At 42.7% G+C, this 19,449-nt stretch overlaps 1 protein-coding gene across 1 annotated transcript in view; it reads left to right on the forward strand.

The window, feature by feature from the left end:
• The window catches only part of LMNTD2 (lamin tail domain containing 2), a 99,667-nt gene that overhangs the window by 3,100 nt on the left and 77,118 nt on the right, over positions 1 to 19,449 (forward strand). The window contains exons 2-4 of the mRNA XM_053249387.1: positions 11,542 to 11,600; positions 13,900 to 14,001; positions 17,970 to 18,200. Of these exons, the coding sequence (XP_053105362.1) occupies positions 11,542 to 11,600; positions 13,900 to 14,001; positions 17,970 to 18,200 (392 nt within the window). The remainder of the gene's footprint in view (positions 1 to 11,541; positions 11,601 to 13,899; positions 14,002 to 17,969; positions 18,201 to 19,449) is intronic.

The raw sequence follows: 19,449 nt of genomic DNA on the forward strand, positions 1-19,449 counted from the left end.
GCTTGTGTAATATTATTAAACTTCACAATTCAAGAGCTCTGTCAACTTTTCACAGAAGATACATTATTCTGAGCCAATTTATAAGTAACAAGGTTAGAATAATTGGGCTCCAAGCAAATCCATCATGCTCAGACACAGTCTTTCGAAATGAAAACCACATAACAGAGAAAAGTCCCAATTCACTATTGCCTTGGCTCCTGGGCATTTTTCTCACAGGGCTTTTAGCTCGGTTCTCCTCAAGAATGGAGGGTGTGTGTTCTCATATCAGCCAGATTTACCCCAAAGTCGGGGAGCACTTCACACACAATTCGGGTTTTTCATTATGTATTGGAATGTAGCCCAATTTATATCCAGGGTTAGAAGAATCCACTTTTGGGGTTGGTTTTTGGGGGTGACTTTAAACTCACAGTAAAGCCTCGCAGTAAATTTGCGGTAAAGCCTACTGTTTGAAAAATGCCCTGGAGGTTTTACACACAGAGCTTCTACCCTGAATCTACTTCAGAAGAGAGTGTGCCAGCCAAATGTATCCCGAAGTCCCTTCAATATTCTTGGACCCACTCCACAGACAAATTGGGCTTTGTGATGCAAATTCTAGCTTATCTCGATGTATTTCCAGATTTTTAAAATGCTGGTTTTAAGCTACTTTTTCTTAAAATGCCAGAGCAAATAGGGAGAGGCACTGATGTAGAATCATTAGCATGATAAGAGGGATGTTCTCTTTAGAAATGCAGATATTTCTCTTTAGGAAACTCTCCCCACCACCACTAGAAGGAAAACACAGTGCATACAACGTGAACTTGTTTCAAAACAAAATTTGAGAGCAGAAGGGAGGGGCTGCTTCCCTCATTGCCCTGAGTGTAGTTTGAAGTGGCTTCGCTCAACATTTACCCTGAAGCATGAAGCCAAGTGCGAATAACTCTCTGGTACTGGTAGGGTTGTTTTCACCAATGAAAAGATGCTAGATCTTGCATTCCTTTTATGCTCCGTAGGTTTTACAGCAAGTTTACGGGGAGGCTTTACTGAGAACTCGAAGTTGTCCCAAAAAACTGCCACAAATAGTGGATTTTTTTACCCTGGATATAAATCGGGCTACATTCTAATGAACAGTGAGAAACTCAAATTGTGTGTGAACTGCTCCCTGATGGGGAGCATATATGGATATGTCTGATCTTTCTGTTTCATGCAGACTGCCCCCCACACACCCGTTTTCCTTCTGATGGTCAAAAGTGCATGGTGTTATCCATGATCTTTCTTTGTTTAATCCCTGCCCTCTCTCCTAAAGCAAGTTATGCAACTGCATCAGTTTCTCAGGAAAGGTCGTATAATTATGCAACCTAATATTTTGGGATGGGTCTTTAGCTGAAGTTAGAAGAAGCTCTGTTCTCTGAATGCTACCAGCAGCATTTTCTGCCAGGAAGCTTTTCACATGGGGCTTTTGAAGTCCTTTAACTTGCATCTCCTCTAGAATGGAAGGGGTTCATTCACATATTGGCTAGATTTACCCCAAAGTCCCTGCAAGTTCCCTGCAAGTTACCCCGAAGTCCCTGCCATTTCTACCATGTAACCTGTTGAGGAGGACATCACCACCAGAAATATAGGAAAATACTAGAGTCAGCATGTGACACAATGCTCTGCTTAAGGGCTGACTTGGTAAGGTGATGCAATGTGGCTGCATGGAAGTCACAGGAGAATTAAGTCTATTTTTGGCAGGACTTCCAAACCAGCATCAACAGAAAGTGACCAGATGAGTAAGTGGAAAACTGACAGTATCTGACTGCAGCATTTTAAAACTCTGTTAACAACTTGGACCAAACTACAATATACAGTTGTTTGGTTTTGTGGTTTTTTAAAGGCAAATGCAGGTGGGTCTGTGAAGCTTACTGTAACAGATTCATGGAAGAGTATGGGGTGATTAACACTTTCCCTTCAGGCTGTATTTTTGCTATCAAAATTGTTCCCCTCGCAATTCCCCTTATTTGTTCCCCATGGATGGGAAAGCAGTTAATCATTCCCTTTCCCCAGCACTGCTGTTGCAATCAATTAAAAAAAAAAAAGGAATATCAGGATAATAACACTGGACTACACTAGAGGGTTGTCATGCACTACTATCATCAGTGTCCAAAAGAGATTCTTCAACATATTCTACACCTGTAAAATAAGACGTTAAAAATACCTCAGCTCACCCTCCATAGGCAACAAAGGGATGGCTGGATTTATACTGGAATATCTTGGTTTATTTTCCATTAAATGTTAACAGACACTTTGTGAAACTTCTTGGTTTGCTTAATGGTACTCTCCAGAAATTGTAATGTTATGGCATGTTTTGTATTTTGTTAGGATCCCTAATGGAATACAACACTTGCTATAACATTACAATTTCTAACGGATCTGGTTATTCGGTGATTTAGCAAAATCAACATTCAAAACTTTATTGTAAAAGTTGAATTCGGCAACTAACATTAGAATACTTAGCCACTGAAATCATAATCTGGATGACACCCTTCTATCAAACTATTCACATGTTAACACCTAACCTCAGATGGATGCCATCTTTCCTATACGATTTGGCTACATAGCTTTCAAAAGCTGTAAACTGCCCAGAAACGTGAGTTTTGGGCAGTATAAACATATAATAAATAAATAAATAAATAAATAAATAAATAAATAAATAAAAGAGCCTCCCCATCTCTGACAATGTTTTAAAAGTCCCTAAAGATTAATTTTTTCACTAATTTTTTCACTGTGGTTTTAAATTGTTTTAAGGTTTTCATTTTTAATGTGCTATGTTGTTGTAAACCATCCAGAGATGGAAGTTTGGGTTGGCCTGGTCTACAAATCTGAGAAAATACATGAAATGAAATGAAATGAAATAGAAGAGGAAATGGGCTGTCCTCCACAACTCCCCTAACTCCATAGTGGAGGGCTTCTTTCCCCCCCAGAGAGCTGTCATCATTATTGCTAGTGAGCAAGAAGGCACATAAGGCAAATGGTTATATATAGCTACAGATAGTCTCAGGAAAGATACAAATGCTGTTGTGAATCGCAACCATAGCAACACACCACCATGCTGCGAAGTACAAAAGCAATGAGGTCACAAAGATGCCAAACTGAAGGGTACAGAAGCTGAGGCTGGATAGTTAGATGAAAACTGTGGATGGAGAAATACAGTGTCTCCTATGTGACTGCTATGCATGTTCCAATCCCAATTGTCCCCCTGCCACCACCTCCATTGGGTTAATAAGATGAGAGCCCCTGTTGTCCAAGAGGACATACATTCTTGTTCTCTGTACATTGCTGGCTTAGGTCTCTCTATGGCTGTTTGCTGCTTTGGCCAGCATAGAAAATAAAAATAAAGCAGGCTTTTTGTGTAGAGGTGTTATTATCACATAATACATGATAGAGATGCATAAAATTATGCATGGAGTAGAGAGAGTGGACAGAGATAAAATGTTCTTCCTCTTTCACAACACTAGAACCAGAGATTATCTCATGAAACTGAAGGCCGGGAATGTTAGAACCAACAAAAGGAAGTACTTTTTCACACAGCACATAATTAATCTATGGAATTCTCTGCCACGGGATGTGGTGATGGCCACTAGTCTGGATGGCTTTAAAAGGGACTTAGACAAATTCACAGAGGACAGGTCTATCAATGGCTACAAGTCTGGTGGCTATAGGCCACCTCCAGCCTCAGAGGCAAGATGCCTCTAAATGCCAGTTGCAGGGGAGCCACAGCAAGAGAGCGGCCATGCCCTCAACTCTTGTGGGCTTCTCAGAGGCAATCGGTGGGCCACTGCGTGAAACAGGATGCTGGATTAGATAGGCCTTGGGCCTGATCCAGCAGGGCTGTTCTTATGTGGTTATGTTCTCCATGGATCAGAAAGAGAGACCCCACAAATAAAAGAGCTGATGGTCTAAAAATAAGTTATGCTGCATCAGAATATGGGCTGAATTTTTTTTATGCCGCCATAAAAAATACAGTTAACTATGTTAAATATTTTTCTAGCTGATTTATCCCCCCTCCCTTCCCCACTTGTAGGGGGATTGCTTGATTAGAGTAAATGATTTCCAATTATTCTTCCCTCAGTGGACATAGCTTTCAGATTCCTTCACCAGGTACTATAACAGTAGTGGCCGATGAGGGCGCCGGTGGAGGGGCGGTGAGAGGCACCTTTAAGAGTAAATGAATTGGTGCTTACCTCCGCTCTTGCCACACCTGAACGCTGCTCGGAGAAGCAGCATGCCACCCAGCATCCCTTGTGGCAGCGGATCGCCTCCGCCACTCATCTGGCTGTGAGCGAGGGATCGGCTCCATGGAAGCCACGTGAGTGGCAGAGGGGATCCCCCGCCGCAGGGGGTGCTGAGTGGCACACTGCTTCTCTGACAGATGCAGCATGGGAGTTACATCAAACACCCCCCCACCCTCAATCCACTATTACACATTGCTTTACTCAATTCCACCCGCTATATGTTGTGCACTGCATAGTGCCAAAGTGTTGTGTGTCCATTTACATGCAGGTGGACTAGACAGACAATCCTCATACCCATCCATAGAGACATTTAATTTCTAGAGATTCTGGACTGGAAAATAAGCTGAAGAATGAAAACTCTAGCAATTCATAGGAACAAACGAAGTAAGTAATTAGTTACTCAAGAGGCAAAAGTCAGGACAAAATAGGGACAGTGATTTACCAGGAACCGATTTCAGAACATATGGACTGCCCCTGGTAAATAGGGGCAGTTGGAGCCTTATGGTGTATTAAATCACAACACAGAGCAACATTTTCATAGGTCTGGCTGTTGGGCAGCCAAGAATCTGGGAAAGGAAAACAGGGCTGAGAAGGAACCAGACTAAACTGACCAAACAAGCTAGCCTTGTTAACATGAGTTATTAGCACCTATCATATCGGTTTGTATTAGCCTGCCTGACACACAGGCTATTTCTGGCATACTGTTGGCCAAACAAACATCCTCTCTTCTCTATTACTTGCCTAGTTGGTAGCAATAAGATTATTCCTATTTGCCAAGGACAATCATATTTTACAAGCCTGTAGCCACCATTTTAGCCAGTGTAGGAGATCCATGTGCTCTGATTTGTAATGAAGATTTTGCATAGCTGAGGCTGGGGCTTGTTGTCTTGTGGTCCCAGAAACATTACAACACGAATAAAAAGAGAACTTACAATTGCTTTTTAAAAGGCACTGATCTCTATGCCAATGCATAGGTCACAAATAGCAAAGAAGATTAGAACACCACAATAGACACAGAGTGAATGAGATTAGAAATGGCATTATAGGTTTAAAAGTCCTTTCTTTGCCACCTGTCAAAGGAGATGTGCACAGCCATAGCAAACCCACAAGCATGGCAATAAGCAAACGAAACCACCACAAGGTTATTTGATGAGGCCGTAGACTATGGCGTGAAATTAGATGTGATAGGAGTCAGAGATGGGTGGGTGCTGAGATAGGTTAAAGGTTCATTTTGTGCATTCACAGGAGACTAATAGATTGGAAGGTAAAAATCCAATTAGCAAGTCTAACTGTAAGAAGTCAGGCTATGAAACAGCCAGAACAAATAACGCTAACAGCCAAGGAAGGGATCAGAACATATATGAGAAAGAGCAGATTTATCCAAGGGGTGAAGGAACAAAATACAAAAATTGTACTGGGGAAAACTGAAGTTTTTACCTAGACTTTGTCTCAACTTATTTGTCACCAAACATGGCTCAGTGTTATAAAAGATTACATCTTGAGCTGAGCGTGGTCTGCAACATTTTGAAAATTGTTCCCATTTCAGTTTAATTTAGTAAATTAAATAAAGTAAAATTGGTCAAGAAGTTTAACTTTTCTCTTTTCCTAAATATAATAAATCCATAGTTTTTTTTAAAAAAATCAGAGATACAGATTAAGAGTAATTATATTCTCTGTATTCCTCTCTGACCTCTGCCAAGACAAGACTAACCTTATAATCAATTCCTCACAGTTTTTTATATCTGAAAAAAGCTTTAATTACAGGAAAAGCACTTGATTTCCCCTGCTCTGCACAGTCATAAAATGGTGAAATGTCTAGACAGCTTTAAAAAGAAACACACTCCAGCACCCTTTCTCTATGGAGGAGAGCGAGCGAGTGAGAGAGAGATAATATAAGTATTTTATTTGGATCCTATGCAATTAGGAAAGGAGCAATGAATTCTATATATAATATACTTATATTTTATTTATTTTCTTTCTGTACAGAATTTTCAGAACAGAAAATTCTGAACAGAGGAGACTGTAACAGAGAACATAATTAATTATCCATTGCTTTCTTTATACCCATCCCAATTCTGCCTTGTTGCTTCAAAACAAGGTTGTATTGCCTAGTTGCAATCAATAGTGGCCATTAAAAAAATGTCATCTTTAGTTAAATCTCTTGAACATCTGCTTTGTTGAGCAAGTTTTTTTGTTTAGTACAATTGCCCAGGTTCTGCTATACCAGGAACTCAAATAAAAGTTGCTTTTATGAACATGGGAACTTTCCCCATCTATGTGCTAACCAACAGTGTTTATGCAAAGATGTTTTAGGGTGACCCATTCCTGCCTAATGTACCTTTGTGCAGTCTTCTGTGTTGTTTTCTTGCATTCTGTCCCTTGCATTCTCTCATTACACTGTTATGTAAACTGTGCTTTGTAATTTGATCATGTGTCAAATATAATTCAGGTCCTTTTGTGCATCATATCCATTTTTATTTTACTGCAATCTTGTGAAGACATAAACAAACATTTTAAATATATATAGTGTGGCCATAAATTGGAGTGTGTGTGTGTGTGTGTGTGTGTGTGTGTGTGTGTGTGTGTGTTGCGAGTCCTAAGGAAATGTATATTCTGAGCTCAGAATGAATTAGACTATGTCTGAATGCTCTTGAAAGATCCTGAAAGCTTAATAGATTATCAGAGCTCAAATGGTAATTTTTGGAAATTTTTGTTTTTCTCAATTTACAAACCTATCTCCTTCAGTATATCTAAGGAGTCCCCTGTATATTTAGAAGTCACTGCCTTAATTTTTAGGGAGTGGCTCTGTTTCACATTTAAACAAAATAACTCAACACCTCAGTTTCTTTTTAGAAGGAATGATAGGAGATTTCAGCCCCTATAGATAATCTGTTACATTTTCAATCCTCATCCAAAACTGTCTCCATTAGATTCTCACACTATGCCGACAGGAACTGGGTGGTATCTAATTCAGCAAGCAAAATCCCTTAAGGTGCAAAGGTACAAACATTTCAGATAAACCAGAAGGGGACAGAGTAGAACGAGGAGTAGAGTAGACAGAAACACATGACAGCGGGTCAAAAAGGTCAAATGTAGGGGTGTGCACGGAACCAGTTCGGCTGGTTTGGTGCTGTGTCTGCCCGAACCGGGTCCGATCCGGCCTGACCATTGAACTGGGTTGAACCAGTTTGGAGGATTCCCCTTTACAAGTAAAGGGTCTGTGGGGCATTTCCAAGGCAGCAGTGGCAGCAGGGGGGGGGGGAAGCTGCTTAACCCAGTCGCATGCTGCCGCTCATCCTCCTAGCCTTGCTGCATGCACCGTGCGCCTTCCTGGCCTTGCCGTGCGTTCTCTCCCCTCTTTTACTGAGCCGCTGGCAGCTTGGATCTGGCCTCCATACATGTGTGAAGGCCATTTTCGTTACCTCCACACATGCACAGAGGCCAGAACTGAGCTGCCACCAAGTCGGCAACTCGATAAAGGAGGGGAGAGCACGCACAGCAAGCGTGGCAAGCTGCGGTGAGAATACTGACTGCTTAATGCAAAGAATCTTCAGAAATACAGGCCTCATCAGGGATACCAACCCAAATGAAGTGTGGACTTGCCCAGGAAAAGCAACTGGAGGTTAACACACCCTACTGGTATACCAGCAGATATCTGGTGCAGACTGCAGCACATTCCCTGTGCTGTCCATCATTAGGGCTTGACTTGCAGATATTGCCTTGAGAAATTAGTACCATATGAATGAGGTTTCTTTCCATTCTCTTTGGATGATTGTTCAGAGCAAGAAACAGTTCCTTCCTTCTTTCAACACGGGTGGTGGATCACTTCAAGAGATTTCAGATTCAGCAACTGGATATTGCAATGAGCAATGAGAAACCCTCAAGGGACAAACTGTAAGCTGATTTTAGATAGCAGCAAGGAGTAGCCTGGACTGTTTGATACTGAAAGGCACCCAAAACACTCCTTTGCGATGTTCTTCCTTTCTAAAATATTTAGTATATGTCACCTGAAGAGAATATTTCACATAAATGTGGTTTATTTGAGAAGGCTGGGGCATATGTTGTGCTCAGTTAGTAAACCAACAGTAATTCTGAGTAATTTATTGCCTTTGCTGCTTCATCAATATGACATACTCCTTTGGCAAGCTCAGCAAATTATCTGCTTTGGCAGTCCAACCAAGTAGTACTTTATGAAGGCTCCAAGTGAGAAAGACAGACCATGAATAGACAAAGACACTTCACTGGCACAACATCCTATTGTTAATTCCTATCTGTTCAGCTTTACAATATTCTGCTATCCAAGCTTTGGTCATTACTTTTGAAAAGAATGCCCAGTTTGCCGTCTTCGTCTAGTTTTGAGGTATACTAAGCTTCCACAATAGTTTCTATTTGATTTGTGAGGAAAGCAGCATAATAACATAGCTATATATTAGGACTACTACATCTTCTAAAGGTAAAAGTGTGCCGTCAAGTCGATTTCGACTCTTGGCGCCCACAGAGCACTGTGGTTTTCTTTTGGTAGAATACAGGAGGGGTTTACCATTGCCTCCTCCCACGCAGTCTCCTCCCACGATGCCTTTCAGCATCTTCCTATATCACTGCTGCTTGATATACAGGTGAAACTCGGAAAATTAGAATATCGTGCAAAAGTCCATTAATTTCAGTAATGCAAATTAAAAGGTGAAACTGATATATGAGACAGATGCATTACATGCAAAGTGAGATAAGTCAAGCCTTAATTTGTTATAATTGTGATGATCATGGCGTACAGCTCATGAAAACCCCAAATCCACAGTCTCAGAAAATTAGAATATTACATGGAACCAAGAAGACAAGGATTGAAGAATAGAACAATATTGGACCTCTGAAAAGTATAGTCTACTGTGCTTGATTGGCCAGCAAACTCGCCTGACCTGACCCCATAGAGAATCTATGGGGCATTGCCAAGAGAAGGATGAGAGACATGAGACCAAACAATGCAGAATTGCTGAAGGCCGCTAATGAAGCATCCTGGTCTTCCATAATACCTCATCAGTGCCACAGGCTGATAGCATCCATGCCACGCCACATTGAGGCAGTAATTGCTGCAAAAGGGGCCCAAACCAAGTACTGAATACATATGCATGCTTATACTTTTCAGAGGTCCGATATTGTTCTATTCTTCAATCCTTGTCTTCTTGGTTCCATGTAATATTCTAATTTTCTGAGATTGTGGATTTGGGGTTTTCATGAGCTGTACGCCATGATCATCACAATTATAACAAATTAAGGCTTGACTTATCTCGCTTTGCATGTAATGCGTCTGTCTCAAATATCAGTTTCACCTTTTAATTTGCATTACTGAAATTAATGGACTTTTGCACGATATTTTAATTTTCCGAGTTTTACCTGTAGGTGTTTCTCATAGTCTGGGACACATATAGATCTGGGAAACATACCAGCGGGGATTCAAACCGGCAACCTTCTGCTTGTTAGTCAAGCATTTTCCCCCACTGCACCACTTAAGGTGACTACTACATCTTCTACAAATATTTAAATACCACTTTTCAACAAAACTTCTCAAAGTGGTTTACGTAGAGAAAGAATAAATAAATATGATGGTTCCCTGTCCTGAAAGGGCTCACAATCTAAAAAAGAAAGATAAGTATACACCAGCCATTAGAAGAATGCTGTGCTGGGATTGCTTAGGCCCAGTTGCTCTTCCCCTGATAAATATAAGAGAACCACCACTTTAAAAGGTGCCTCTTGTTCAGTCAGCAGGGGTTATTGCTTGCAACTCACTGGAAAAACGCTTATGCATAGAACTTAGATTGGTGGGGGAAATGCACAGTTACAGCTTATAGGAGGACTGACTCTAGTTCCTACTCCATTAAGGCCTAGGGCTGTTCAGTTCTTTGAGGAGATGATATAGGCTCAGTCACTCACACAGGCTTCTGCTGCAAAATCAAAACTGTTCCCCCCAGTTCTCTCACATGGCCTATTTAATCCTGAAGCTTTTGGGGTCTGGCTGGCTCTTAGAGGCAGTTCAGAACATTTTATTGTCTGTTTTACTCTTTTCTGTCATCACCCAGTTATATAAATTATAAACCCAGTTTGTTTGGGCCTAGATGCAAGTACACTCCACAGTGCACTTCTTATATTTGGCTTAAATGAATGAGGATGTAGCCTTAAATATATAAAATCTGGTACCCTTTACTGGAGAAGCCACCTAATGGCACAGCGGGGAAATGGCTTGACTAGCAAGTCAGATTTTGCCGGTTCGAATCCCTGCTGGTATGTTTCCCATACTATGGGAGACACCTATATCGGGCAGCAGCGATAAAGGAAGATGCTGAAAGGCATCATCTCATACTGCACAGGAGGAGGCAATGGTAAACCCCTCCTGTATTCTACCAAAGACAACCACGGGGCTCTGTGGTCGCCATGAGTTGACACCGACTCAATGGCACACTTCACCTTTACTTTACCCTTTACTGAGCTGCTGTGCCTCACAGGGTGGATTCAGACATGTTTGCTCATCATAGTGACTACAGCATCACATGAGCATGTGTGAATGAACCATCATAGATAGAATTTCCATCACCCCAACACAATATTTCTCAGTGGAGTGAGTTAACATATCCAGCTGTGAGGCACTGACTGTGAATAATCAGGTGATGAGAAAAAACCCACAGATGTGCACATATGCATTAACTAAGATAGAACGGCCATATTCCCTCTCCCTCTTTTCTCTTCTTCCTGTCTTCCCCTTTCTTTCTTCCTCTCTCTCTTTTTGCTGTGTGTGTGTTTTTTGCTTTCTCTTTTTTTTGCCAGTGACAATGCTTGGTGGGGGGCAGGATGAGTGAGGTGTGTGTTGGGGGGCGGGGCAGGGGATATATGTAAGAATACGAGCAACATGTTAAGTAACTGCTATTGTCCAAAACTGTCAATAAACGTTGATAATATGCCAACATGTCCTTGTTTCCCCATTCACCTGAATGGGAAAATAGGGACATGTTGGCAGGTATGTAATAAAGTAGTAACATAAATCTAAATACATTGCTTCCGATGAAAAAGCATGTTGCATACAACTCAGTTAGCCTGCAAGTGCAATGGTGAACTCCTTTTCTACAGCCCCCTCTGTGAATATGGACGTTTCAGGCACGGTCCGAGCTCGCTTCCTCCAAACAGGGCTCTTCTAGTCTCCCTCCCTGCATCAGACTTCCCCCTCCTTTTAATATTGTTACTATGGTGACCTCAACAAAGACCTTGCTAGGCCCCTGGAGCTTAGAGATACAGCCAGTAGGACTAGGATCACAAAGCCACTACATCCCCTCTGGAGAGTAGCAACAGCAGAAGAAAGCTAAACATGTGAGTTGGAGGGCTGGGTTGACAATGGAAGGCAACTGTTTGGTTTAGGAAAAGATAAGATGGTTATTAGATATCCCTTAGCAGCGGGGCGGGGGGTGGGTGGGGGCGGGATAGAGCTATATAGGTATAAGTTGTTAGGCTTGTATTATTTCAACATCAAAATGAAGAGCTTTCCTTTCTAAAGAAATGTTCAAAGTGCTTTACACACATTATTGGGTTTGCCTCAGTGAAATGGATCACTGTTTTTTTTCTTTTCACACATAGGGAATAAAGTTGATAGTGCTGACTTGCCTAGCAAGGATGGCTCAAGGTGGGGGAGGGGAATGGGGCAAGTACCCCCTCAGACCAGCAGTCTGACTCCCCACTTGACCCCCATTTCTGTTTCAGAAACCTAGCATGTGAGACACAGCTTACCCACCCCAAAATTTACATTATCCCTTCAGTGCCCCCTGCCCTTTTAAATGATGTCACCACAGTTGCCCATAGCCACACAGAGAACCTAGGCTGAGCCATGTAGAATCCAAGGAGAAAAGTTGTGGTTTGTAATTACAAGGCAGAGGAGTGGAATGTTAGGAACTAGCTGAGCTGGGCGCAGAGCATCTGCACTTCTAGTTCGCCACCCCCCCCCACCCACCCAGCCTCACCATCTTCTTCCCTGCCAGCTCCCCGTCCGCCCCCACCACCATTTCCCTCACCCGCCATCCTGCTTGCCTGCCGGCCGCTACTTCCCCCACCTGCTGCTGCCACCGTTTTCTTTCCATCTGCCCTCTTCCCCCACCCGCTGGTTGACCAGTTGCCTGTTTGCCGCTGTCGCTTGCTGCCACTTTGTTTCCTGCCATTTTCTTCCCTCCTGCCCGTCCTCGTCACTAGCTGGCAGCTGCTTGCAAAGTCTTGCGAGAGCTGCCACACATAGGATTAGCGATGGGTATGCCTAAGAGAAATATATATAAAGAAGACATTAATATCAAGAATATGAATGGTTGGTTGAAACAGATATCATTTACAGAGAGGCAAGTGCAGTCTGCTTTCAGGCTCTTGCTGCTGGCTGTTTGTTAGCCCTGCCTCTACTCCAGGACTGGAATACAAGTAACTAAAGCCCTATTCAAAAGCTGGCCTGGATCAAGGAATGGATTAACCAAAAACATCACAAGCCTGAACACCTAGCCAGCCAGTCACAAGGAGAGGAGGAGGGAGGGGCCAGTTCAGTTCAGTTGTGGGTTGTTATTGTTGTTGTTTAAACACTAGTTCAGGTCACATTCAGTCCCCAGTATTTTCTTGCCACCATTGTTGGCAAGATATACTTGTGGAGGGGGTCACAATTCTGACTGCTGCAAATTAAAGACACAGGAGGGTGGGAATGAGAAGCAGGCAGGGGTCCATCGTTACTTGTCCCAGGGTCTGCTCCAGCCGTGCTATGTCCCTGGGTCAAGAGGAACATAGTTCCTAATATTTTTGGGTTTTAATCTCTGGTTTATTTTTAAATTGTTACATTGTTTTAAAGTTTTTGTATATGTTTTTAACTGGTTTTATGTTATTGTAAACCGCCCAGATACAAAATTTTAGGGCGGTGTACAAATTTGATAAATAAATAAATGAATAAAGAAAGAAATAAGAGGTGGAGAAATCTTATTTATTTATGTATTTATTTATTACACTTATATCCCGCTCTTCCTCCAAGAAGCTCAGAGCAGTGTACATGGTTATTTTTATCCTCACAACAAGCCTGTGAGGTAGCTTAGGCTGAGAGCTACATGACTGGCCCAAAGTCACCCAGAGAATTTATTGTTATTTATTTATTTAACACATTTGTATACCGTTCAAAATGCAAGACTCTGGGCAGCTTACAACAAATTTCATGGTTGAATGAGGATTCGAACTTGGGTCTTCCCGGTCCTAGTCCAGCATTCTAACCACTACGCTTAGAATTCAGGAACTGCAACAACTGGAAACACTTTGTACTTAGAAGATTTATGGAGGAGTTCAGAGAGATGTGTGGGTTAGACAGCTGGAGGCACCAGAACAAAAAGACTCTCTCGGTCCAAATCTAATAAAGGGGCAAGGAGCTTTTGGGTGAGGTTGCCTTCAGGCTCCTAGGAGCCTGTTTGTTCCAAATGGACAGCGCATTATAAAACTTTTGGGGAAAGAGCTTGCTAGACCTGTCACACCATCCAACAATGACACACAGTCACTTGAATGCAGGTAGGCTGGACACATGGACTCCAAAGAATTGCAAGGTCTCTTATATATCATATAAAATCAGTTTGAATGCATTATATGTGTGCACATTTCACACTTCCAGTTACATTTCCTGTTTGGAGGCAGCGTGGAGCCATGTTGGTGTGTGTTGGTGTGTAATTTGGAGCACATGGGGGGCATTACTGGAGGAGCTGGAGAGGCCAAGGTACAGTGCTTTACCCCTCTCTTAATTCTGCCCCCCCCTTTTGGTGTAATTCTTTGTTCATTTTCATATACTGAGGATGAGGAGGAATCTAAAACCATCATTTCCATAGGCACAAGGTTTCAATTATTGAAGTTTTGGCATTCATACATGGTGGTAGCACAGAACATAATACCCACAATAATTGAGGTTCTACAATATCTCTAAGGAACTAAAGTAAAAAATAGCAGAAAAAAGTGGGGGGGGGAACAATCATGTGAATTTTGCAAAAAGAGATAGTTAAGTAGGGGACTGGATAGCGGCTCATACCTTTCCAGATACTTTCCCTGCACAATTTGTAAGTACTTGTTCTATGAACAAAATAACTTCTATTAATGAAAGGGGGCAGGATTTTTTGCTAAAAAACCCCAAAATCCCTCTTTCAGCTGAAGCCCCCTTGCCTTATGCCATTTTGTTTCAGAGGGTCTCCCACCACCAGATTTGGAGGGGGGGTTTCGGAGGGAAGGGGGAATTAGCAAAAATCACCCTCTCCTTTCATGAACTGATATTCTTCTTTTTGAGGAGAACCATTTAGGATAAAACCCATGAAGTTTGTGTTCTGATGTCAAGTTTTTTTAATACATATCTTTCAAAATTATTTTTCCAACAAGAAAACATAAATAGAAAAAGAACATAGAAACAGAAAAGAGAAAAAAGATAAATGTAACTTCACAGCTACCATACATTAACATAATTACATACATCATTCAGGTTCTCAAGTGCATTCTTCTTTGGATATTTCCTCCATTGCAGGAATCATTTTAAATTTTTCATTCATTTGTTCATAAGAACAGCCCTGCTGGATCAGGCCCAAGGCCCATCTAGTCCAGCATCCTGTTTCGCACAGTGGCCCACCAGATGCCGCTGGAAGCCACAGGCAGGAGTTGAGGGCATGCCCTCTCTCCTGCTGTTACTCCCCCGCAACTGGTACCCAGAGGCACCCCACCCCCGAGGCTGGAGGTGGCCTACAGCCCTCTGACTAGTAGCCGTCAATAGACCTCTCCTCCATGAAGCTATCCAAACCCCGCTTAAAGCCATCCAAGTTGTTGGCTGTCACCACATCTCGTGGCAGAGAATTCCACAAGTGGATTATGCGTTGTGTGAAAAAGTACTTCCGTTTGCTGGTCCTAGATTTCCTGGCAATCAATTTCATGGGATGACCCCTGGTTCTAGTGTTATGGGAGAGGGGGAAGAATTTCTCTCTATCCACTTTCTCCACACCATGCATGATTTTATAGATCTCTATCATGTCTCCCCGCAGTCGTCTTTTTCTAAACGAAATAGCCCGAGGTGTTGTAGCTTAGCCTCCTAAGAAAGGTGCTCTAGGACCCTGATCATCTTGGTTGCCCACTTCTGCACCTTTTCCAGTTCAACAATGTCCTTTTTTAGATGTGGTGACCAGAATTGCATGCAGTACTCCAGGTGTGGCTGCACCATAGTTTTGTATAAGGGCATTAGAATATTAGTCATTTTATTTTCAATCCCCTTCCTAATGATCCCTAGCATGGAATTGGTCTTTTTTACAGCTGCTGCACATTGAGTCGACACTTTCAACGAGCTGTCCACTACGACCCCAAGATCTTTCTACTGGTCAGTCACCGACAGCTCAGATCCCATCAGCATATACTTTAAGTTGGGGTTCTTCGTCCCAATGTGCATCACTTTACACTTGCCAACACTGAACGGTATTTGCCACTTTGTCACCCACTCCCCCAGCTTGAAGAGATCCTTTTGGAGCTCTTCGCAATCAGTTAAGGATTTTACTACCCAAAAGAGTTTGGTATCATTTGCAAATCTGGCCACTTCGCTGGTTGCCCCTGCTTCTAGATCATTTATGAATAAATTAAAAAGCACTGGTCCCAGTACAGAACCCTGGGGGACCCCACTTCTTACTTCCCTCCATTGTGAAAACTCTCCATTTATATCTACTCTCTGTTTCCTGTCTTTCAACGAGTTAGCAATCCACACATGTACTTGTCCCCTTATCCCATGACCGCTAAGTTTCCTCAGTAGTCTTTGATGAGGAACTTTGTCAAAAGCTTTTTGGAAGTCCAGGTATACTATGTCAACTGGATGTATTGTCACCCACAGGGTTTCTGTGGAGGACTCCAGTCCACCCAGGTTTTCTTGCTTGTTAGATTCTATGCCTTCTTTAACATACAGTGCTACTCCACCTCCAAGGTGCCCCTCCCTGTCCTTTCTATAGAGATTATATTCAGGGATAACAGTGTCTCACTGGTTCTCACTGTTCCACCATGTTTCTGTTATGCCCACTATATCTATTTCTGCGTTAGCCACCAAGCACTCCAGCTCACCCATTTTGGCTCGGAGGCTTCTGGCATTGGCATATAAGCACCTATACGCTGAATCTCTCACCTGATGTACGCTATCCTTCTTTTGACTCTTTGATCAGCTGGCACAGTCTCCTGTCTGCTCTTTATGTGGTACTGCTCTGTCCCCTTCTGTTTTATCTGAATCCTTTGCACCCTCGCACTTTAAAGGATGGCTTTTGCCAAACGGGATACTGCCCAGCTCCCATCGGCTGTTCCCCAGGCGTCATTTTTAAAAGCTGCTCTGCAACCTTTTTGATTTTAAGCGCCAGCAGTCTGGTTCCATCTTAGTTCAAGTGCAGCCCGTCCCTTTTGTACAGGCCTTGCTTACCCCAAAATGTATCCCAGTGCCTCACAAATCTAAACCCCTCCTCCCGGCACCAACATCTCATCCACGCATTGAAACCCCTCAGCTCTGCCTGTCTCACTGTACCTGCGCGTGGAACAGGTAGCATTTCTGAGACTGCTACCTTGGGGGTCCTGGACTTCAATACACTACCTAACAGCCTAAAGTTGGCTTCCAGGACCTCCCAACTACATTTCCCCACATCGTTGGTGCCGACATGCACCACGACAGCTGTCTCCTACCAGCACTGCCTAAGAACCTACCTAGATGCTGCGTGATGTCCACAACCTTTGCACCAGGCAGGCAAGTCACCCTGTGGTCAACACACGGGTCACAAACCCATCTCTCTATTCCTCTAATGATCGAATCACCCACTACAAGGAGGCCTCCACCCCCCCCCCAGAAGAGTATCCCCTGTGCAAGAGTATATGGGCTCATCATCCATGGAAGGGGTCCCTTCTAATTCATTCATTCATATCTTTTTAAACCACTTTGGGAACTTTTGTTGAAAAGCATTATATAAATATTTGTCACATTCCTATTTATATATTCATAAGACCTGCTGGGCTTGATGGGACTTACTTCTGAGTAAATATGCTTAGGATTGTACTGAAAGGTTGCAATCTTATGCACACTTTCCTGGGAGTAAGAGCCAGTGAATTTAGGGGGAGTTTCTTCCAAGTAAACATGAATAGGATTGTACTGCATGGAAACACGCTCATTATTAAAATTAGATCCATTTTATACGTTATATCTTTTTGGTATACATCTAGGATGTTGCATCTATACTTAAAAAGGTATGAAACAGCACAATCCAAAGCATGTTAATACAGAAGTCCCAGTGGGCAACATCCAGACTAAGTTAGTCATGTCTAAATCCCATTGAAATGAATGGGACTTAAGTCAGTCATAACCAACTTGCCTAATTGATTTAAATAGTGCTTAGTTACTCCTGAATGTTGCCCACTGTCTTCAGTGATATTTGCTCCCTAGTAAATGTGTTTACGATTGCAGCCAAAGAGACAAAATGATTTTTTATAGAGCACATGCCTCATCCAGGTACACTTATCAAGGAGCTAAGTTCAGCTGAGGCCCTGTGTCAAGTGAAGTGCACAGTTGCTGATGAATCCAGATTTGCTGGTGGCAAAATGACCCTGAGATTAGTGTTTGTGGTTTGTAGGAACAGAAAAGGGGTAGATAATGTTTTGGATTAGAAGAGAAGCTTGATGTTGCACAACTGTTTTGCTGTGTTACAGAACTACAAAAAGCAGCTCTCAGACTGTGCCCATGGAAGAAGATCCAAGAAATGAGGAAGACATAGAGGATGATGTCCTTTGCAATCCACTCATGCGGGGCACAGGGACAAGGCAACAGCCTTTTGTCACCAGGGTCAGCCTGATGTTCACTCCTAGGAATGACAACGGAAGGGATGACAGCATGTCCAGCTCTTCCCTGAGTAGTATTGAACCGAGGAAGCAACAGCGCCAGTAAGTGGTGTTCACACACGGGCTCTTTCATAACCTTGAAGTTTTCTTATATGCTGTTGGGGCAGCATAATTTTGTTCTTTTGCAGCAGTGTCATTTGAGGAACCCAGAGATCTCTTTGACAGTTCTGAGTTAATATAGCCTCATAAAAATTGGCAGGTCTGATTTTAGACAGTCTCGTAAAACCTGCAAGTTAGATATTGTTGTATCCTTGGCAAACGGAGGCATCTGAGAGAAACAGATGGAAATGCCAAATACATGCATTTTTATGAGGCACAAAACAGTTGGATGCAACTCAGATCCACAGCATCGCAATCTTGTAGCTTGCATTTAAAAAGGTTTTTGGGGCAACTAAGCCACATGAAGTGATCTTCTATATGCCATTGGGCACGTATCTAACAGACTTCTTCGAAAGGCTGTTTGCTGTTCACTCCTCAGCTGCATACTCAGTAGCAGACAACACTGATTATCTACCTCTTAATATTCTTTACAGTATAATCTTGAGCATGGTCATTCAGAAGTAAATCCAATTGAGTTCAGTGGGACTTACTCCCAAGTAAATGTGTGTAAGACTGCAAACCTAACCATTTTTAATTGGGGTATTTCCATTACAGCCTGTACTGTGTAATGGGAAAGTAGGGTCTGCTGCAAACATGTTACCTGTTAATTTTTTCTGAGTAAAACCATTACAACATCATGTGGGATTCTGAATCCCAAAAATGTTTTAGATATATTCCTGTGCAAGATCCCAGGAGGGCAGACCAGACATCTACACTCACAGCCACTAAGGATGTGTGTAAGCCATGGTTCAAGCACATTTTGGGGAAGGGGACTGGGAACTTTAAGAAAAAGGAGAGTAGGTCCTTACCTGCTCTCTGCGGCCCCATTCAGCTTTCTGCTGGGGCTCCCAATAACGCCCCTCCATGTGGCATCAGCATGCACATGGCATTTGCACATGCGTGGGCATCATTTCCGTGATCAGCATGGTGACCTCGCCAATGGTGCCTGCGCATGCACGGATCCCATGTGTGTGCTGACACTTCACGGGGGGGCGGTTAATGGAAGGTATACCACCCCAGCAGGATGCTGAATGGGGCTACAGAGAGCAGGTAAGGACCCACTCTCCTTTTTCTTAAAGCTCCCAGTCCCCTTCCCAAAAATGTGCTCGAACAGCAATTCAAACCATGGTTCATACACACCGCTAACATCCACACTCCCATGCACATGGGAGTAGGACTATTAGACAGTATA

Source organism: Hemicordylus capensis, chromosome 1 (assembly GCF_027244095.1).
Source record: "Hemicordylus capensis ecotype Gifberg chromosome 1, rHemCap1.1.pri, whole genome shotgun sequence".
NCBI lineage: Eukaryota > Metazoa > Chordata > Lepidosauria > Squamata > Cordylidae > Hemicordylus > Hemicordylus capensis.